The following is a 23,015-nucleotide window of genomic DNA, read 5'->3' as shown; positions in this document are numbered from 1 at the left end:
CAAACGCTTCATTATCAACACAACATGATAGTATGATAAAGGGATTATACTAACATTGTTCATGCCCATTGTTCTGAAATATTAGTATGGATCTGAAATAGATGTTCATGCCCATCGTTCTATATAAAGGGATTATACTAACATTGTTCATGCCCATTGTTCTGAAATATTAGTATGGATCTGAAATGGATGTTCATGCCCATCGTTCTATCCATAATAACAATTAAAAAATATATACAATGAGGGATTATACTGAGGTTGTTTCATCATCTATGATTTGTGTAATTCTTGTTTCTCTTTGATTAAAAACAAAATATAAAAAAATACATAGATGGCACAGAGAGAATCTTTGCAAATGGGAAGAAATGTAGAACCTGACATCTTGTTCACCAGTTTGATGTATCTACAACTAAAATATATAAATTATGAGTTTCACAACAAGGTAAGCTTCACATATGCAACTGAGGCCAATTATAGCACCAATTAGGTAATATGCCCATACTAAGCATAACTTCTCAGTTAAGTATCCAGTAACTCTCAATTATTAATCGATTATTTGCGATCTTGATTACTGTCATCTAAATTCAGTTGCACCCCAATTAAATCTTTTAGCCTCAGCTTACCCTTAATTAGGAGGCCAGAAACGAACAAGTAATTTTAACAAAATCACTGTAAATAACCACTATATAGATGGATAATTTTATAAATAAATAGCTCGCAAAACTGATACTAAATTACCAGTGGCGCTCTCCGTACATCCTCACTTACCAGTGACTTGTTTGTTTTTCACACCACCACAGCTTAAGATTAAAAAAAACAGAAATTTCAGAAAATCAAGAGAGAAAGGCGAGATAAGCATAAAAAATTGATCGATTTCTAGGTCGCGAGGCATATACCTTATAACCAGACCCCGAATCGCGCGGTGCGAGAGAGAGGCAAGGCGGAGTTGTGCGAAAGAGAGACAGAGATCCGGTGGGGTTGCGTGCACCAGAGAAGTCGGCGAAGTTGCGCGCGAGAGAGAGTGAGAGGAAGCAGGCGATGCGGTGTGGGTTTCATGATTTCATCTCTCGATCGGGTTTAAATTTTTTAATGGACTAAATTCGTTTTGAGAAGCTCCATTATTTCTTCGGACCCTTTAATTAGATTTGAATGAGAGATGAGATCCTACAGTAGATCTTGGTTCCGATGGGCATCGAACCTACACCTATTCCCATTAGAATAGCTTGGACTTTAGACAATATATATTAACTTTACATTTACAAACAAAAGGATTACATTCACACAAAATTCTAGGTTAGCTCAAACCATCAAAAAGATAGTAAAGAAGAAACTTTGCAAGATTGTTTCATTCTTTCTATAACACACAAACAAAATATAATTCGGAGCATTATTGCTCAACACACATGCATACATGCAGTCAGAATCACAAGTTCTCAAATTTCATATGTCATGCCGATTTTCAGAATTTGGTCCCTCGGTATAAGCAACGCCTTCTCTCCTTGCCTAGAGTTCTTCTTTATAAAATTGTAAACATAATTCACAATTATCTTCTTGAAGATACTGGAGTTAGGCTCCGCTCTCACTTCGGTCTCACCCAGCAGGTACACCACTCCATTCGCCAACTCCTGTTCATATATCTGCTTGTCGTCTTGTATGTGCTGCGGTTCATTGATCTGCTCAGCTTGTGTTCCACTGATCTGCTCAAGTTTTTCTTCAACATGTACTGCAGATTGTGCCCCTGGCCTCAATCTAATATTTTCATTGTTCAGCTGCGATTGGGTTGTTTGTGCGAACAGACTTTCATCATGCACAAATGATTTCAGCTGTTCTATCAGGGAAGAAGCAAATGCATTTGCATCCTCCTTTTTATCATTGTACCCATACCTCGCAATGCACCGGAACAGCCTTTGTTCTTTTGGTTCGGCTTGTCTAAAAATAAACCTCTCTGCACTACTCACATAAGGGATTGGCAAGGTCTTTACTGAGACAAATACGAGAACTGAATGGATGTAAGGTACTTTCTCCACGAGATGAGCAAATATCGGCGGTACACCTTGTACAAGTTCAGAGTACAGAAACCCGATTCCAGGTATTCTCCCTCTGCAGCGCCTTGTGGTTAATTCTTCTAGTTTGTCCTTGGATACCATGTGATTTAGCTCGTACCAGTATCTTTTTACGTGCACGTAATGCCAAATTCCCATGAGTGCCATCAAGACGGCAGCAACAGCTATAGGAAAGTAGCCTCCCTCTTTGAATTTGTAACAGGCGGAAGAGAGAAAGATGAGTTCTGCTGTGCCGAATATTGTGAAGAATAATATGATCCAGAAAATAGATATTTTCCAGATCAGAAGCATTACTAATGATAGAAAGATGGTTGTAACGAACATAACAGTAGTAACTGCAAGTCCTGCGAAAAGATAAAAAAAAAAGGATAAGAAACATCTCATGTTACATTGCAAGTTTTAGTCTCTAAACTGCAAAAATCAGAAAAAAAAATTAAACTCATGTTTCAGTTATCTTTTTTTTGGTTCATGACCTGGAAAAGAACAAGATCTTTCAACTTTCAATACATTAGAACTTAAGCTGATTGATTTGAAATGGAGTCAGATATTGAGCTCTATAACAGCTCTAGTAGTTAACATGTTGTATGTCATTACATAATTGTCAGTAAATAAATTGTGAAATGATTAAATGTCATTCTTCTATATATAGATGAAAATTCAATAAATAACCTGTATTAGATTGGTCTTCCAAAATTCATGGCATCATATATAAGTGCATTAATTTATATCTAAAACAATAAGCCTATTATAATAAACTGATGGCTTAAAGAACGTGCTACACTAAACCAACCATATGTTTATGGCCTCGAACTAGCCGGAAACCTATAACTTGATTTTTCCGCCAAATTTTAAGTAAACTTGCGGCTCCATTTTCTGTGCATGTACATGCGTATGAATAAAAATATTATTATTTTTTTGTACCATAAGCATTGCCAATCTTGGCGGTGTCCTTGTATGCGAAGGTCAATATGACACAAAGAAGTCCAAGCACAAAGTTCACTTCGGGGATGTATACTTGTCCTTCATATTTCTTCGAAGTGCGTAATACCTTCACCCGAGGGAAGCACCCCAAAGTCTGTGACTGTGATATGATTGCAAATGCTCCAGAAATCATGGCTTGGCTTGCAATAATTGCAGCTCCTACTGATACTACAAAGGTTGGCCAGTACAGTGGACCTGGGTATACATATGAAAAATGATGGGGGTTAAGCAAAGGTTTATGTTTTTTAATTTGAAACTTAATTTGCATATGCATCTTACTTGGAATAGATTTGTAGTAAATAGTGGCAACGTCTTCTGGGTGTTTTCTGAGATAAGCAGCTTGGCCTATATAAGCCAATGATACAGCTGGAAATAAAGCACAGCCGAAGCCAATCTGCATTTCAATTCAAAATGAACAGTGTCAATGATACATAGTGTCAGAAATAGAAGAACGAAAGAAATGAATAAAATGTGGATTTTGGGAATATTAACATAAGAGAATAAATATATTACCTGGACAGCTCGGACACTAAAGTGGCCTAAATCAGCAAACATAGCCTCCGTTCCTGCACTCAAAACACTCTATTAGCTTAAAAAAGACCCTTCATATTGAGTAAATTAAGCTTAACTTGCTCTTTATGATTAAGTATTTATTACCTGTATAGCATAGGAGAACACCTCCAAGCGAGATCCATCCTTGCTTTCCATTTCTACTGAAATAGTCTACAATGTACTTCGGATTGAATGCCCGTAAAACTCCAATATCATAATGTATAAGGTTATATAATCCGATGCCACCAATAAAAAGAAAGTACAAGGAAACTATAGGAGCAAACGCGTAACCAACTTTGTCTGTACCAAATCTCTGTGCTGCAAAAAGGATTACAAATATGGCCGCAGAAATCCAGTCTATTTGATCTGTGTTCAAATATTTTAAGGAATAGAAGTCATTACAATGATTTTTAAAATCAATATCAACATAATAAATTTTAAAAAGATTGGAACTCCACTGTCATACTTGTTGTTAAATTAACTTTCTCAGTCAGCCCACCGCCTACAGCAGATATAACTGCAAAAATAAATATATTCATTAATTGAAGCAATGAGGTAATAAACTGTTAATTTAATATATCTTGTTCTGCTGTCTAATACTCATCATCTGTTTATATTGGCCTCTATCAGAAAACTTAAATGAGAATGCATCTGTGTTGTCTACAGATGCACAGAAGTGAAAGGAAACACATATATTCAGGAACATATACGTATTAATGAAGAATTTGTTTCCCATGCGGCTATGGGTGTGATGAAAGTAAACACTGAACATCAGTAAGAGCTCCAAGGTAAATTATAATTAACACCTATGGCTTAAATGAACCATTTAGGGACATGTAGAAGTAATAGTGAAAAGAAACCATTTAGGGACATGTTTCTATGGATGAAATACCGATGGTCGGATGAGAAAAATTAACTCACTACTAACAAAAGGAAGTATTAAATACAAGCCATTTTGGGACATGTTCCTACCAAAATTTCAAGATCGTGATTTTAAAAAAAGTTTAATTACCAGAGATAAGAGGGGTTAGTACACCATCACCCATAACCATGGCAGTGGCGAATATTGTGCAGGTGAAAATCAAGATCTTTGCTACTGTGCTATTCTCTAGCTTTTGCTTGAGCCAGTGTGCCCTCTTTAGTTCTGGTGTGAGCCCTTCCAAATGATAATTCGATACCAGCGCATCTTCTGCTTGTTGGTTTGGTACCAGGCTGATCTTTGTGTACCTTGAGATCAGCGAGTATAATGCAAATGTGCCACCTACAAAAGTTGTTTATTTTCCATGCTTCTTTATTAATGAAGAAAAAGTAAAACCTTCCATTGATGGAACCGTTTTAATGATATATTTGATGCCCATGTATAACTTGTTAATGGTTTGTATGAAGAAATACTTGTATACTCATGGAACATTCTTTTCTCAATCATAATTTACTGGTGTAAAACTTAACAGCTTATATTTATCTTTCTGTCTACCTTTTTTATTAAATAATTTGATTATACAGTAGAAATTAAAAAGAATGAATGAATTAATTGTTGGTAAAGAAAGCCTTACCGTCACCATTGTCGTTAGCCCATAAAACTATGAAGCAATACTTCAACAAAGGAAGGAGAATAAGACTGTAGATAATTAGGGATAAAACTCCTAAGATGTCGTCATTATGTTTGATTCCATCGGTAAAAGTACTTGCATACACATATAGAGGTGATGTGCCAATATCTCCATACACAATACCGATAGACTGGAATGCCAGACTTAGTGTTCTCACCCAATTATCCTATTTTGCAGATAGAAAAAAAATATAAACAGCCTAATAATAAAGGAAATTGATGAAGACAAATTGATATAGCCTTAGTACTGGTAATTGGCCCGGAAATTGTTGTGTTAATTGATCTAGTTCCAATTTTTTTCTCCTTTGGTATACTTTTTTTTCACAAGTTCGCTATTCCTGTATTAATGTGTTTTAAGGAAAAGCTGAGAACTTGAACCGATAACGTCTTGTAGTCATCTTAATTAAAGTTCACTACTTGGGCTGTTAGGCCATTTGCTCTGATTACTATGATTTTGTTCTTTTTGTTTTGCTCAATACATAACTACAATTAATATACCTTTATATCCTCATGGATTTTGTTCTTTTTTTCCTAAACATTTGTACACAATCAAAACTAAAATCATAACAGAGAAAACTATCATACATTGACTCCGTGGTGTTCTGCATAAGTAACTTTCTCTGCATCATAGAAAAATGAGTCGAGCCGAGGTAGCCTTGTCTTCAATTGTTTTCTTGACACTGGCACCGACTCCATCGTCTCAACTTCAGTTGACATTTTCGAGCGATAGAAGCTCCTCTTTCGGAGATATGAAAATGTACTCTTCCCTGTATAAGTTTACAAATGAGAGAATGGAGCTCTCACTGTAGACAACATGCAATTTGTGTGTTTGAATTTGATATTTATAGACACATTAGTGTTAAGGTTGTCCAGTACTAGCTTGGTCAATGGATCCAAATTTTTAATTCAATTATTGATCTTAACTTGATTATTTATTGTAACCTTTAATTTAATCAACAAAATACGTAATTTTGATGTTTTTAAGGGGTATACGTGAAATTCCCCCAAAGAAGTTTGTAGTAATATTATAGTAGAGCAAGATAACAGAGAACGAGGAATAGAAAATGAAAGGTGCTAACTTCTGTACACAAACACACACAGCATTCACATAGCCATATACCATATAAATGCACTTTGTACATGGTATCAGCTTGCAAGTCAAGATACGCAAGCGCACAATTCAAAGTCAGTTTTCTCAACAACTGAAAGTTTTTTGCATTATGCGTGAATTTGATCCACAAATATTTCTTCTACATCATGTCAAACTAATTTGTAGAAAATAAGAAATTTCTTGAGACATTTTGAGGATTCTGATACAGATGTGAAAATGAATTTGGGACGTTCATTCTGCTACCATAATTGCATTTACACAACTACAAAATACAATCTAAGCCATTTGATCCAAATCGCACAAATTCCAAAACATCATTAATTAAAAAAAAATCACCAAATGATAAGAATGTATGATTTCAATCAGATTGTTGAAATGATATGTCATATATAGTCAGGGGTGGATCCACGATTCCGATCAGGAGTAGTCATAAAATACTAACAATAGTACAATTTTTTTCTCCTGACGAATTAGAGCAGAAAAAGAAGATAAGGATTTAAAAAACTCACGACATGACCAAATCCGTTCAGGTATTAGTTGTATATCGATCATATGTATGTTTTGATAAAGCAAGCATGACATATTGATAAAGCAAGCATGACATGTTTTGATAAACCAACACGTTGGGGAAATTATGTAAATTCTTTGATAATAGCTAAGTACCTAATAGCTAGAAACGGATTATAGGGCTTATTAACAAAAAATCATTTAATTTTATTCTACTTTAAGCATCTAAACTGTCAAGGCTAATCATGGTTTGCAAGGGGAAGTCATATCTTAAGACATAATTGAATCAATAATTGAGTTATTAATTAGAAGTTAACAGCTCTGACAATGTATAAGCTATGCAATTAGATATTTTTGAATTATTTTATGTTCTCTGTGAAAGATCTTTATATGTTAAATTTGATAATATTGGTGGCAAATTGCAAGCACATACTCTTTCAAAGATTCTTCTAGTTAATTATATATTTTCAGTAAATTATAATCCTAATATTTAGCAATAAAACTACAACGAAGCATTTTCTTTGAATTTCTGTCTTTTTGTTAAATACATGCTCATATATCTTTTACAGTTGCAATTTTAAAGAGCATTTGTTATGATCCGAGTGCCATTTTTTTTTTCTAAAAGAAATACCTAAGAGAAAAACAACCAAGATTCTTTTTTTTCTATTCAAAGATTCGAGCGCAGTTGTTGGAGTGCTTCACACGTAAATTAATTGAAGTTTGTTGATTTTCTTTAAATTAATTCTCTCCGTACGTGGTGTTGATATTTGTCATTAATTATTGTTGACTTTTTTCAGTACCGTTAATCCTCCGTTGAAGTCAGAAATATTTTTTTATTATATTTTTTTAAATTAGTGGTTTTAAATACCTACTAATAATTTAATTAATAAAAAATATATTTATAATGAGTCAACTATTCATCAATCTATTAATTTATTTTCATCAATATCTTTATACTACTATATTTTTCTCATTCCACTAGGGGTGGCAAAAAAACTTGTAGCTCGTAGATCGATCATAACTCGTATCTGACTCGCTCGCTAACAACTCGTTCGTTAGTGGACCGAGTTGCTAACGAGCCAGCTCACCACTAGCTCGATCTAAAATTAACAAGTTTAAGCTGAGACCTAACTCGCTCGCAAGCTGACGAGTCAGCTCGATCTAAATATGAATTTGTGTGAATTTAGTATGCATGAATTTGGCGAACCAGCTCAGTTGACAGCTCTACACTCCACTCATCTACACTCTTAATTATCTTATTATCTTATTCTCCATCTCTCTCTTAATATGTTTGTGTGCTTGTTTTTTTTTGTTCATTTTAAAAACTTCAGTGAGCAATATCTAAAGATACCGATTTTGTTATTAATAAAAAATAAGAAGATAAAAATTAAAAAATGAACAAAACTAGAAAAATAATTCAAAAATAGACAAAAGCTATAACTATGACGCTAATCCGGTCACCGTCTATAATTCAAATGACTCTTAAATATTATTCTCATCCACATTTTTTAATTTTCTCTCCAATTATTCTCATCCATTTTCTCAACGATCCGTGATGAATTTTGCAAATATGAAAATATGAACGTTTTTTATCCGATTTTCACTTTCAAATGAGATCCGTGAAGAATAACTTTCGAGTTATATTTGTATCATAATTTTTTTTACCACTTTAAATCTTTGTAACTTTCAATTTTTTTAAAATTTTGCTTCAAAATAATTTAAACATCCGTTTACAAGCATATAAACCTCATTAATAACACTTTAAATCTCTAGAATAAAACATATAAATCTCATGTACAAAGAATTTAAACCTCAACAATAACACTTCAAAGCATATAAACCTCAACCATAACACTACATTTACAAAGCATATAAACCTCATGTACAAAGTCTTGAAAATTTTAATTGTTGTAGACTGAGATTTAAAAACTTTAAAATTTAAAAGGGCTCATGAGTTTTACTTTAAAAAAAAACAAATGACTTTAAAATTACTCAAAAGTATTTTTTTCATGGATCTTATTTGAAAGATAAAATCGAATAGAAAACGTTCGTATTTTTAGATTCCTAAAATTCATCACAGATCATCGGAAAAATAAATTATAATGGTCAGAGAAAAAAGTAAAAAAAAAAGTTGGTGAAAGGAATCTTTCCGTTTTTGGCTTGAAGACAAAAGTAGTTAGGAGTTAAAACTATAAAGATTTAGAATTTTAATGCTTTCAGATAGAGGTTTATATGCTTGCGAGTAGCATTGTAAAATGTTATAAACATAGCTTTAAATATTTGGATATTAGCACTGAAAATGGAAGTTAGACAACATTGAAAGTTTTTTCTGTTAAACTGCTTGGGATGACGTGCTCGATATGATGGCTCGGTGTATCAAAACATTTCTCTTTTAACAAATATAAGATTACTAGGACAATTTGTGAAAGGGATCAACATACAATTCTTTTTAACAAAAGTTTAAATTCCATAAAATCAACAATGAACTATTTATCCCGTTCTATTATAACAAAAATATGTTCATAAGCTTTTATAAAATGTGAGTTTATTAATAAAAATAATATAGAGGTGAAAAAAATCATGGCACAAAATTAGTTGCAACGAACTGTTGAATTTTTGTGACATTGATCTTGTACTAATAAACTATAAAATTTATAAACTCTTAGAAATATCCTTGGTTGTAATATAAAATATCAACGACTCATTTTTGTCTTTAAAAAAAAATATAATTATTAATACAATAAGTAGTATTATCGTAATGTATCAACGGCCAAGATATATTGTAACTGAAACCCTCAATATTTTCATAATAAATTTTGGCTACCAAATGTTATCCCTTGGGATTTAGCCAAGCAAATTGACTAAGATATCTTTAGTCGTTCTCAATTGAGAATTTTTACAATGTTTTCTAACTTTAATTAAAAATAATAATAACAAAAAAAATTAGAAACATTTTACCCATTTTATAATTCGTTACACATTAATTTCATACAATTCAGATTTTATTTTTATAATATAAACCACCATTAAATATGGCCATTGAAATTGTATCAAAATTTAATATTTTCAAGTGTATTATCTATTATGTGTACAAAATATAGATTATATTCAAATATTGGAATATCAAAATAATATTTTTTTTGGGAAGGTTTTCAATATTATTAGGTAATTTATTATTGATGAATCTCCAGCCGTTTTATCATATCTTTTACTCTACGAGTAACAATTAGCCATGTGTAGCCACGCATGCAATTAATTGGAAAAAAATTGTTTTTGGTGCGGTTGACACTTGACAATAGTGTATTGAAAAAAACCGGCCGGTTTAGAATTAGATTGGACGAACTGTGGACCTGATCTGGACCAGCTTAGACCGAGATTCAAATCTATAGTGGACTGGACCGTTGTTAAATTCAAACCTAGCACGATTCCTGGCCGGTTTTTTTCACTAGATCTGGACTAGACCGTAGCAATCCGTATAGTGACAAAACCGAACTAAACCGGACGAAACCGTGTAAACCGCACCAAAAACTATGTGAACTGAATCAAAACCGTGTGGACTCGAACCAAAACCGTGTGAAATCCGAACTAACAGAAGGCATTGATTAAAAAAGTCTATTGGGTGTCATTATCCATCTTAGAACTTTGCACATATACTTTTTCTAGTAGGTAAATAAATGTCAAATTTAATTAAGTCTTAACTAATGGCCTCAGTGTACCAATGCGGACTTTCTATCTTCCTTTAGACTTTCTACCTTTAGACTCTTAAGTCTTAACTAATGGCTTCACACGGCTGGTTGTTACTCATAGAAGATACAGAAAAGAAAACTCGAGATCCATCCATAATAAATTAACTAACAATATTAAAAACCTTCTGAATAATTTATTATTTTAATGAGGAGTTTCAAATACCACCATTTTGTATATACTTTAATATCTCAAGCGAAGTGTTCTTAAATTTCCCAAATTTTTTGGTGAACATAAAATTATATTTCAAACAACAAAATCAAACAGTTGAAATCAATCTGCTTCAACTCTTTCAGAGTGAGTGTTTACATAAAAATTTATAATTTTTGAATTAATTTATTATAAAGTCTGGTCAAAATAATAAAAATAAAAGCATTAAAATTAATTTATGAGTTTTTTTTTTCACCACTTGACTGTATACTAAATTAATTGAAAATTTTATATATTTTGCATACAAACATATCACTCACTAACTAGATTGGTTTCAATAGTTTGGATTCGTCGTCCGAAACCAATTCGATAAACTTTAAAATTATGATCACCAATAGAATCAGAGCTGTTCAGCAACACAATTAGGATTAAATCTTAATCCGTACTAAGGAACCGATGTTCGATTGTCTTACTCTGTGGGTTAAAGCTAAAAAAAACTTGAGAAAATGGTAGAGGTGCCTTAAAACCCAGATAGAGATTAAGCTCCAGGTAAAAGGAGACTAAATGAGGTGATCTTAATCCGCACTAAAAACCAATGTTCGGCAGAATTAAGCAACTAAAAAGGCTAAAAGAGTATTAAAGAGACTTAATCTCTCCTTAGCGAACAACACCGATGAGCTTAGAAACACCATAGTTTTACTCCCCCATAATACACAAAATACACATGAAAAAAAATAAAAATTTTGATATAATTTTAATGGTTATTTCTAGTATTAAAATAATTCTAAATTACATGAAATTTGAAAGCTCCTTAATGGTGGAAACGCTTCTTGATCCAGCTCCAATCATCAATTTAGGAAATTAATTGCGTTAAAAAAAAATGTCAAAAGAACATATTTCTTATTAGTAGGAATCATAGTAACAACCAATACTGTAGTATCATATCAAACAAAAAATTAATAAGAAACTCTTAATTTCTCTATCATATATACGTATTGTTTCATATTTAATTGACTTAATTCTCTTGTTATTCATATCTTTTGCGTAGCTATATTTCACCTGAACAAAAAATAAGCCGATTTTTTTATTTATATCCATAAAATAAAAGTAGATGAGGGTGGGTACTCCTTTTAATTGTTGATTTAAATATTCATTTTTCAATGCTAAAGTTTTGCGGGTTTTACGGCTGGAGACCAATCATAAGGCCTTGTGTGTGTGGGACCCAGTCAAATCCCACTTTGACTCCTCAATCCCGGCTTTGCATCTCAAAATGGACGGATGAGATGGACTCAACATATGACTCAATAACTAAAATCCCCAAAACGGTTAATGGTTAACCGAATTATTTCAATGAATCCAGTTAATGGTTAACCGGAAATTTGATTCGAGTCCGGTTAACTGTTAACCGGTTTGGATACTTTTCGATTTTTATAACCCGTTTGGTTATTTTTTTAAATTCAGTTAACCGGTTCGGATACTTTTTGATTTTTATAACCCGTTTGGTTATTTTTTTAAATTTCTTTTATTTTATGGATATAAATAAAAAAATCGGAAAAATAAGGTTTAAACATGATTTATAAGTTTTCGTTGAATTGTAAAGTCAAGCCTCCTTGGACGATGACAGGTTTCTTGGATGTGGTGCTTATTTTACCAATTCAACTGTCATAAACAAAAAGGTAACAAGAACGGTGGCAAATAAATTTTCAAATGATTATGCATCAAAGGTTTAATTCCGAGTTTTTTTTATTAAAGTAATATAAAATTTTAAATTAATTATCTAAAAAATAATAAAAGAATTAGAGAATTTGGAAAGGTCATAAAAAGAGGTTACACAGTCCACATATTCAATTGAAAAAAAAAATAGAACTCAAAGGTTGGGATCAGTGTTGTAAATAACGGTATGCAGTTGTCGAACGAACAGGGTATCGTCAAGAGATTAATTGAGAATAATAAAAAATAATCCGTCATAATCGGAAATAAATCAACGAATTAGTCAGGAAAATTTATGACGATTTGGTCACCTCCAATAACTAATCGGCCAATTAATCGGCCTAAACGGACGTTTTCTACGACTATGATTGGGATATGAAAATCTGACTTTTAAGGGTGGAGATTTGAAACTTCGGTATTTTACTTTTCTAAGGATAGGATAAAAAGTTCCTTTCATGAATAGAATTTTAATTCGGACAGGTATAAAGATAAGAAGTTGAAAATTCATTCATAGAAAAGTTTGTGTTAGAAAAAAGTGTGTTTAGACCAAAATTTGCAATTCCGGCCCTCTTAAGTTTCAAATTTTGTTTAATATTTCTAAAATAAAAAGTTTATATATTTTTAACATGCATACTAGGAGGTCGTGGGTTCAAACTCAACTCCGATGAAAAATCTTTTATGAACATTAAATAAAAGTTGGTAGGCTATATATTTTTTTATGTATTATAGATTGAATCGTTGTGTATTATAAATTGAGAGATCGTGGGTTCATAAAATGAATGGAGTCCTTGTGGACTTTAAAATTTGAAAATTAAACCTCCCATCTTTCTTAAGAAAAATAAAATAAAATTTAAAACGGTTGTTCTCTTAACACTCGCTCTCACAAATTTAGTCCAAAATCAAGTAGCTGATGTTGAAAATTTTTAAGTGGCACTTTAAATTATATGCAATACTGCCATTAAATTATTTGATACGCGGCATTAGATTCGATTAATAGGAATCTTGTTTAGGATTCAATAAAATATGCACCAATAATTGATGTAAAATAATCAATTAACATGCACTTTACCTCGTTAAAAATGTTAAGTTCATATATTATACCACAACTATTAATTATATTTATGAAAGTGAAATATTTTAAAAAAATGTTAAAAAAAATTAATTTGATATTCATACTTTTTAATTAAATGTTTATACTACTAAAACATAAGTTTATATTAGTACATCAGATATTATATTATTATTACAGAAAAACAAAAACGAACAAAAAGAAGATAGAGACGGAAACGTTATTGTCCGAGTCCGAAAGCAAAAGGGGGGAAGATGAGTAGAAATGAATGAGATTTTGAAGTGCAAAAGAACAAACTAAACGTGAAAAATGTCTATATGAAATGTGTGTAGGTTATGAAAAGAAAGGATTTTGCGGTAAAGAAATGTCAAGAAAGAAATGCTCTGGTTTAAAAATACGCGACAGATAATGAAAGAAAACGATATTTTTCTCATTTTTGTTTTAGTAAAAGTCGTCGTTGAATGTATATAAAAACAAAAGAGCCACTTTTTTCTACTGTTATTAGTGTGTGAGCAGAGATTTTATGGGGTAATTATAAGTCATATTCATTGTTTGCGTAATCAAATTTGTATACTGTTACAATATTTGTTACCGACCATGTAGTGTCAGGTTAAGTTGTAATGATATTTGCATAATGCAACAATATTGTAATAATATTTACAACTATACATTTTCTTGTAATATTTATATTTACTTGATTAAATTGGGTGTTCCTTGGTTTAGCAAAGCGTGATGCATTTGTAGTTGGATCAAGGAACACACCAACTGCACCAATATTGGTATCACACAGAGGCGAACTCAAGTGAAGGAAATGGGAGTCAACTGATTTTTATTTTATTTTTTATTTTTTTAATTATGTATTTAGGTATAATTTTCTATATTTTTTTATTTTTTTATTGTTAAAATTGATTCTCTATGAGAAAATTTTTATATAATTAATTCTTATTGTGTGTTTGATCTCATAATTCGAAAGTCTGGCTCCGCAGCTAATATCACACTGTATTAATAGTGTGGTGAAACTAAGAGTGTCAACGAGTACAATATTATTTTTTGAAAATCACTCCCCCACTTTTCTTTTTCTAAATAATAAAAAAAAAATTGATTATGAGATCAGTGACTCTTCACGTTTCTCTTGTCTAGTGTTATGCAGTTAAACATGTAACGGTAGGTGAGAATATAGAGAATTAGAGATTAGAGACCAAAGAGGATAAAGAAGGCAACACAAATAGTTTGGTATTAGGTGTGACATTTGCCAGCCTACTTTCCTCCCGTGTTATCCTTGAATAAATATGGTTCCGTACTAGAAGATGTGAACCGAAATGATGATTTGTCAACCATAGATAAAGTCATAAAACGCATTTTGAAAATTTGGTTCAAATATTCTGGACCATTCAAAAATAATAATTTTCTATTTTTCTATCTAAAAGAAATAGTAAAAAAAACGGATGATATGTACTAGCCCCCTAGGCGACTAGACGTGGTTCTCGAGTTGGACTCGAGTGCGTGTGTAAGGTATTCGGACTCTAACCTCTAATACTGTGTCTGTGTAAAATTGTGAACCCCCTTTTAGGCTCAGCTTTGGGCCTTATATAGGTCGGACCTTTGCTGTTGTGTAGAGCACCGACCTGGAGGGCCTGACAGTTCTGTCTGGCGAGCGAGACAGACCGTACGAAGCCTGTCATAGAGATCACTCCATATGAGTGATCTCGAATCTGGGTTGGGCCTTCTCGAGATCTCGAAGGCCTCTTGTTGGTCTTCTGTAGGCCCTTAGCACTTAGGCTTTGGTGGCTCAATTCCTTATGTTTGCCCCCTAATGTTCTTGACTTGTTTGGTGGACCGGTTCGGAGGCCCTTGTCACGAGTCCATGGCTCAGGGCCCTATCAATTGAAAAATGTAAAATTTGATTTCGAAGTCTATTTTCTTATGGATATCATGTTTAATAGTTCAGATTGTTAACTGTTTGAATTTTAAAAATAGAGATATGAATCTATAACATGGGCATAGTGGATTTTAATCGGTTCAGATTTAATTGATGCATAGTGGACCGCACGGGCTGTGGGCGGTCAGGTCTCCTAGTGGACCGCCCCACCACCTGGCGGTTCACTACAGATCTGGACCGCCAGTATGCCAGGCGGTCTGGGTAGAAATAAAAAAAAAAAATCAAAAGATTGGTTAGTTTGGTAAATTTATTTTTTATTTTGGGTATTAAAAAAAATGACCGAACCGAATCAAAGCACATGCGCAGTTAAACAAAGATTTGCTCTTTACGTGTCTTCGTTTTCTCTTATTTTGCACGGATTAATTAATTAAAGGTTATATTACTTTCTAGTTAACTACGCAAAACATTTTATTTTATTTTAACATTGAAAATTACGGATAGTACTATTTATTTGTACGACTACTGCAGGGTGCATATATTATTCTGCTAAAAAATGTGATGCCTCCTCACCCTCAATACAAGTCCCAAACACCCTGATCAAACACAACAAAAGAAGCACAAAACACTGGCCCAACCCTAACTGAACTTAAACAACACACAAGCAAACAAAATTTTGTTTTGCATCAGCTTTACAATCATAGCATACACTAAAACAAATTATCAGCCTACAGCAGTAATGGCTAGCTATTAGCAGTCGCTAGCCTGGTATTAAACAGATGAAGTTCACTCAATAGTAGAGAGGAATCTGACTCGTCCCAATCAAAATTTCCCACGCAACAATTTTCATTCAAGAACTCGCCAAACAAAAAGGGTTACATCTTTTGAACAGATGAACTGAAATGATTTTTCATACTTGGCATCTAATTAAACATGGACCAGAAAAATGGAATCCTAAAGGGGCATAAATAGTAACTAGGTATTCATGCATCAATTTCAACCTAAGGTCTTTAAACAAGAACTAGAGGCTCTCAACACTCATTGATTCATCCCAGCAGGGGGTGGTGGCATCATCTGATTTGGCGGAGGCGGGTGTCGCCACATAGGAGGTGGAGGCGGTTGAACACCTGGTCTCATCATGCCAGCATTAGGAGGTGGTGGAGGCATGCCTTGTGTCATAGGTCTGCCAAACTGGACAGGTGGTCGCATCCCTTGAGGTGGCATGTTCTGGCCCGGCTGCATATGACCATGCGGCGGAGGCCAAGACGGTGGTCCCCCCATCTGCATTGGATGAGGGTATTGGCCGGCCCCGACTAGAGGTGGGCCCTGCATGGATTGGACTGGAACTGGGGGAGGTGGCACAGAGCCGTTTGTGAAAGGCCTAGGTGGGAGAGAAGTGTGTTGCGGTGGCCCATTAGATAGACTTGGAGGCCCGCTAGCAAATAATGTGTGGGGTCGGTTCTTCTGGACTGCTGGGTTGCTCCCTGCCAGTACTCTCTCTGGATAAAGATAACCGAATTATGTTATTGGGAGATGCCATACTACAAATATCTGACTGTCATGACTAGTACTGGTACACAAGCTGTACACATCAGACTGAACTGGTACCTGGTCCCAGGTAGAGGGCATGTATGGTTATGAATGCCCTTTTGTTAATTTAATAAAAAGTTCTTCATGTTAATAATTTCTGATATTCAATTATTATATTTTAATTTACCAGGTAGTGCACAGATCCAGGCAAGACTAAGCAAGAATGTTGAATAGAGTCAAAAGTATTTGTTGGTATTGCAATACTTGCATTACCAGAAGCAAAATTACATTTTTCATGCTCTTTCCTTTTAATTCACTATATCTGTTATGAAACCCTAACTTCATGAAAGACGGAAGACTCACCGGCTGGTGTGCCATGACGCTCTCCTTTCGTGTCTTTTTTATATGCATACGAGACTGTAATCTGACGATTGCACAAATATTGACCGTTCATGGCCTGAAAATAAAACAAATATATTCTTAGTAGTTCAATCGCCAAATCAAATTTTTTTTGCCTCTTAATGAAACCCCGAGAAAAACTTAGTAGCCACATTACCAGTTCAGCTGATGAGAAAAACAAAGAAAGATTAAATGGCTGCAGTTAAGAAGGCAGTTTGCTGGTTAAACTTTTATTATCACCTATAGGTCCCCAATGAAATTATTAGAAGTCAGAATTACCTCAATTGCGGCATCAGACGAGTCAAAAGAATCATAACTAACAAAGCCAAATCCTCTCGAGTTACCAGATTCAGGATCACGCATTATCTGCAGATGACAAGCAAAGATTTAAAGCTTATGTCATAGAATGCAAATAGAGATATGGTTCAAGATAAAATACAATTATTGTATTAATTTCAGCATTTCCTATCCAATAAATGCTGGTAACGACTATAATTAACCATACAATAAACCTGCTAGTCGGAAATGAAGGTGGACAATGAATTTACTCAACACATGCAGCATTCCATTAGTAGTTGTAATAATAATAATAATGAAGAGTATTGCTAGAAAATCACCTTTGGATTAGTTACGATAACTCCAAAAGCACTGAAAGTGTCATAGAGAAGCTTCTCATCTACATCCTGGTTTAATTCAAACAAATATTACTCAGAAAAGTTGTCAGCAAGTAAACTGATTACAAGCATACAGAACAGTGAAAACTGAAAAGTAAAAGTTCCTTAATATATTCATCAGAAAGGCCTTGTACCCCTTGTTGCAAGAGAAGATTATAAACAATAATCATATGCCTTTTTGGGTTAAGACCTCATAATATGCACTGGGTAAATAATAATCAGATGCCTTTTTTAATCTTTTTTTTAACCTTTTACTATCATATTATTATATTACTTCAGTAGCAAGAAAAAACAAAGCACGCTATGAAAAAAACACACTAACTTGTACAATACGAAATGTATCATACACAGGAAGTCCAGTAAGCACCGGACAAAGTACAACACCAAATTGATATCCTCCGTTTAGAAGAAAACAAGCTCAAAATTACTTAAATTGCTTCTGTGAAAAAGAAAATTAAATAAAGCTTATCATGATGCCCTATACTTACTGGATCAAGGTTGCCTATGAAGAGGTTTGCCCCTACATCCAAGCTCTTCTTATCTTGGGAAGCCTAAAAACGAGGAAGTTATATAAATTTTACCAAAAATAATATAGACAATTCAGAAACACACAATAATAAATGGGGATTAAAGCACCCATCTCCACAGTTGAGTTTAACTCCAGTACTGGTACAGTGGTACTGTACCAGCATGAGAGAAACATGCTTACTACCCTAACAATTTTACAGGCGATCAATTTTCAAAATAAGTAACTGACCATTAAAGCCCTATAAAAATCCATATGATAGCTAAAATTAACACGTCAAGACCAATGCCATTCAGGCACCCAAAGCTTTTTACATCTCAAGTTCTCAACAATTTAGTATTCAAATTTTCAATGTGCCAAACTACGCTGAATTCCGAAATAACAATTTAGCATTAACTGACCTTGTTCACCCTTATAGGCTTTCCATAAAGCTTGATCATGTTCAAAATCTTAATCGCCTGCACATGTTAAGCATCAACATAAACAAAAAAAATTACATAAATACACCAACCGTAAATAATTACCAGAAAATCAAGTAAATATCACTATATCAGTACTTACATAGTCTGCATCTTCCTCGCTACGAAACTCAACGAAGCCATATCCCTGGTGTAGATTTGTCACCCTATCCTTTGGAACATACACATTTACTGTAAGATAAAAAAAATAAAATATTAGGTGAAAGAATCTATAAGCACAAAACAACACGAGGACAGTATGAAAACAAAAGGTGATCATAGAAAGGAGGGATAAACAACTTACCAACAGGGCCTGCTTGTACAAATAGCTCCCACAGAAGCTCCTCGCCGACCTAAAATATAGAATAAGACTATTAGGAACATAAAAAAGAACGAACAAAATACAAGTAGAATTGTAGGTAAACAATTATGGTATTTCATACAGAAAGTTCAAATAAAAAGACTGCAGCACTTCAGATTTGACAAAATAGTAAAAACAATAAAGATTTAATTTAAAGTGAATCAACTCCCTATAGAGAAATATCCTGAAGTGTCCGACTTTCAATGTGAAAGAGGGAATGTATTTGGGCTCCAATCGGAACGTGGAAGAAAATGATGAAATCAAATTTAGAAATGGAATTCGCAGTGAGTGGCTGATTCGAAGCAGAAAAGCAACGAGAAATGATTTCAGTCAATGGGATTTCAGGGAGACCAAATCGCTTGACAAAATCCTCCACATATTGATGGAATTTGGGTGAGAATCGTACGGAATAAAATGACAGGACTTTTCTTCTCTGCTAGGCTGTTTAGGGTACCATTGTTGTTAGAGGAGAATCAAAATAGCCGACTAGATTACTCTTCCTCCTCTACGTGAACTCTCTTTCGTTCTATTTTTTTTTTTCTTTCTGTTATTTCTGCCAAAGCCATAAACCCTAGTTGATGGTATGGATGGTAAATTATAAGAATTAAATGTCTTTGATTTTCACCAAATGAATTCCATCGGTGAAAACATTATTTCCAATCTGAAAATTACAATTCTAATTCATTTCTATTGAAGTCATCTCTATTGAATTGAATTGAATTGAAAATTTGTGCTTCTTGGTTCCAATCAGAGTTTTAGTATTTCAACTAAAGCTGGTGTCTCATTATGGGATATGTCGAGCACCAGAACAAAAACTAAATAATCAAAATCTGCTGTCTGTACAACAAGATGAGTGCATTAGGGAAAATTCGTTGCTACTTGCATTTAAGGATTTGAGTTTAGGTACCAAAATAATAAGAAAGGGAAAGCAGGCCAAAATTTTTATCTCCAACTTCCAAATATATTACGTAAATATGGACTTTCCTTGAAAAACCATGGACTTCTTTCTTTACCCTTAAGTTAAACATCTTTTGAGTAAAATAAAAATATTTCCAGAAACCTGTTTTCTCTGAACTCAGTACACTAAAATGTGATTTGAGAAGGAACTAATCATTCCCTGAATTCCGAGTTGCCACACAAACAGCTTAAATCTCTACATAATATCAAAAAGCTCAAGGATGTCAAAGAGCAAAGATCACAGCTTCCATATATTAAAACTAAATTTCATCCAGTAACATGAACTCCATGTTTGGCATAGAATGGGTGGAAAATGGAGACAGTAAGCTTAGGGCTCCAGTCTGACATTTGAAGAACAGGATGAAGTATTTTAGGTCTTACTGTCTTTAGTTTTTTCTTGATTGTTGCTTATTTTTGTGAACTGGTAAGTGTTTGATGTTTGAACTGTTGGCAGGTGTGTTTTGCTTTATGCTAGGTGTGCAGATAGTCGTAATATGGTAGCTTCTATGGGCACAGTATACCTCTTGTATTTGCTTTATCATGGTATGTAAAAAACATGTACGGGTGATACCAGAGGTTTGGTACCAGTCCCTTATGATCTGGTTTCTTGAATGCAAATTGCACTATTTTAACTAAAAATTTCTAGAGTTACCTGATCATTTCCTCATGGGTGAGCAACAGTTAAGTTCAGAAATTACCATAATTATTACAGTACTCTCTTTTTTTCTTAGTTCTGACAACTATTGACAAAAGTAAAAAGAAAACCCTAGACAATGACTGAAACAAGCAACTATAACAGCGAAAAGTGAAAGAGAGAGAGAACCTGAGGGTCGAGGTTACCGACGTAGACGGTTGCGTCTTGGTTCCTCTCCGCCGAATGCTGCCCTAACAGATTCGCTCCCACTCCCGGCGCTATTCGCGTCGTCATTTCCGCTCACCTAAAGCCTAATTAGTCTCTCTACCTTTATTCGTCACTCTTTCTTTCTCTCTAACCCCGCCCAACCGCCAAGCTTGCACTCAAAAATGGAGGCTGGAGGGAAGAGAACAACCCGCAAATCACTGGGGGAGGTATAGACTATGGTCGTATAGTCGTATAGACGTATAGTGGGTGTTCATCGATTCGGTTCGGTTCGGTTTCAAAAATAAGAACCGAATCAAATCGATGTAGCATTGCAACTAAACCGATCGAACCAAAGTTTTATTTCGATTTGTTCGTTTCAAACTGAAATATGTTAATTTTTTTATTTAAGCAATTAATTTTTAATAAATCAAAATATATTAAGAAATAAATCGAAATATTTAAAGCAATTGATTAAGAAATAAACCGGCAAGATCCAGACCAAATTTATAATATATAAAAGTTCGATCAGTTTGATTATTTCGATTTTCAAAATTTTTAAACTGAACCGAGTCAAAATTATAATTCAGTTTTAAAAAATAAATCAAACTGAACCATTAAAACAAAAAAATCGAACTGTTTAGTTCAAACAAAGTTTCAAACTAATTCGGTCCGGTTCAAAATCGACTAAACCGGACTCAATGTCAGGACTCATAAGGTTTCCACTTTCCAGTTAAGAGTCGAGTCATGCCGCGGCCTTTGGTGTTGGGCTTTTCTTACTAGGCTCAGAAAGATCCATTTAAGCCCATATAAACTAATCCACGCTTGTAGTCGTAAGATCCATTTAAGCCCATATATAATGTCATCCGTACTAAATTCTTCTTAATTGCATTTACAGTGTGTTGTTTTGAGTTTTTTGATGTTTTTAAATAATTTATGCAACGTTTATGATTAATCACCAAAAAGGCAAAAACTAACATATAAACTCTTTAACTTCTATCTTCTACATTTGCAAAAATATATCCGTGCTAATTAAAACAAAAGGAGGGTTCAAATAATTTTGCTCCAAATTACGCTTCAAATTCTAATTTGCCTCCGACTCTTCAATCTTCATTTCTAAAAATGCGCACTCAAGTATTTTCTTTTTTCTCTAGTAAACAAAGAGTGAGTCTATGGTACTGTGCATATTACGATTTGTTACTGTGCTACGGCTCTATATTTGAGTTTTCAAATCCTAACGGTCAATCCGAACCGTTCATCTTGTTCTCTATATTAATATGTGTTTGGAGACCAAATTTTACATTTTTTGAAATTTTTTTACTATTTTTTTAGATTTATTGAAAATCACTGTTTTTGGATGGTCCAGAATTTTCAGATCAAGTGATTTTCTAAATATCTAAAAAAATAGTAAAAAAATTTCAAAAAATGTAAAATTTGGTCTCCAAACACATTAATATGGAGAACAAGATAAACGGTTTGGATCGACCATTATGATTTGAAAACTCAAATATAGAGCCGTAGTACGGTAACAACCCGTGATATGCATAGTACCATAGACTCACTCGTAAACAAATTAGGCAGAAAATTGGAACCTATTTGTCCTCTCCATCTCAATGAGATTGCTTTTGATTTCCTCCCGTGAATGAAGTTACCATAGTTCTTTCTCCTTCCCCTCTTTTGCCACTGCAGTTGCTCCCTCCGCCATGCCCACCACCGAACCAGCCAAGCTTCCAAGCTCTGTCGATCCCTCACTGCCACCATCTCCTTTCTTTCTCTGACGTAATTTACTTTCTTTAAGTTCCAATTAAATTTCTTCAAAATACAAGATTAACGAAATTCAAATATCAATCAAGATGCTTAATCTTATCTCATTTTTTTTTAAATGCCAAGATGCTTAATC

General features: G+C 33.7%; 2 protein-coding genes across 2 annotated transcripts; both read right to left on the bottom strand.

Annotated features, from left to right (window-relative positions):
- Positions 1 to 1,229: 1,229 nt before the first annotated feature.
- Positions 1,230 to 6,068, bottom strand: LOC144550970 (potassium transporter 5-like). Its single transcript, XM_078298730.1, has 9 exons — positions 5,791 to 6,068; positions 5,150 to 5,372; positions 4,609 to 4,857; positions 4,063 to 4,113; positions 3,702 to 3,962; positions 3,558 to 3,610; positions 3,324 to 3,438; positions 2,985 to 3,239; positions 1,230 to 2,407 (listed from the first exon to the last, which is right to left on the bottom strand). The coding sequence occupies exons 1-9, from the start codon at positions 5,920 to 5,922 to the stop codon at positions 1,434 to 1,436; spliced, it is 2,313 nt and encodes a 770-aa protein (XP_078154856.1). The 5' UTR covers positions 5,923 to 6,068; the 3' UTR covers positions 1,230 to 1,433.
- Positions 6,069 to 16,103: 10,035 nt separating this feature from the next.
- Positions 16,104 to 21,349, bottom strand: EMB2444 (RNA-binding (RRM/RBD/RNP motifs) family protein). The gene is made up of 9 exons (XM_078298725.1): positions 21,101 to 21,349; positions 19,264 to 19,312; positions 19,063 to 19,151; positions 18,903 to 18,959; positions 18,464 to 18,526; positions 17,919 to 17,984; positions 17,581 to 17,667; positions 17,266 to 17,359; positions 16,104 to 16,871 (listed from the first exon to the last, which is right to left on the bottom strand). The coding sequence occupies exons 1-9, from the start codon at positions 21,203 to 21,205 to the stop codon at positions 16,411 to 16,413; spliced, it is 1,071 nt and encodes a 356-aa protein (XP_078154851.1). The 5' UTR covers positions 21,206 to 21,349; the 3' UTR covers positions 16,104 to 16,410.
- Between the last annotated feature and the right edge of the window lie 1,666 nt (positions 21,350 to 23,015).

The sequence above is a fragment of the Carex rostrata genome, chromosome 3 (assembly GCF_964058835.1).
Source record: "Carex rostrata chromosome 3, lpCarRost1.2, whole genome shotgun sequence".
Classification (NCBI taxonomy): domain Eukaryota; kingdom Viridiplantae; phylum Streptophyta; class Magnoliopsida; order Poales; family Cyperaceae; genus Carex; species Carex rostrata.
This window is presented reverse-complemented; position numbering and strand designations above follow the sequence as displayed.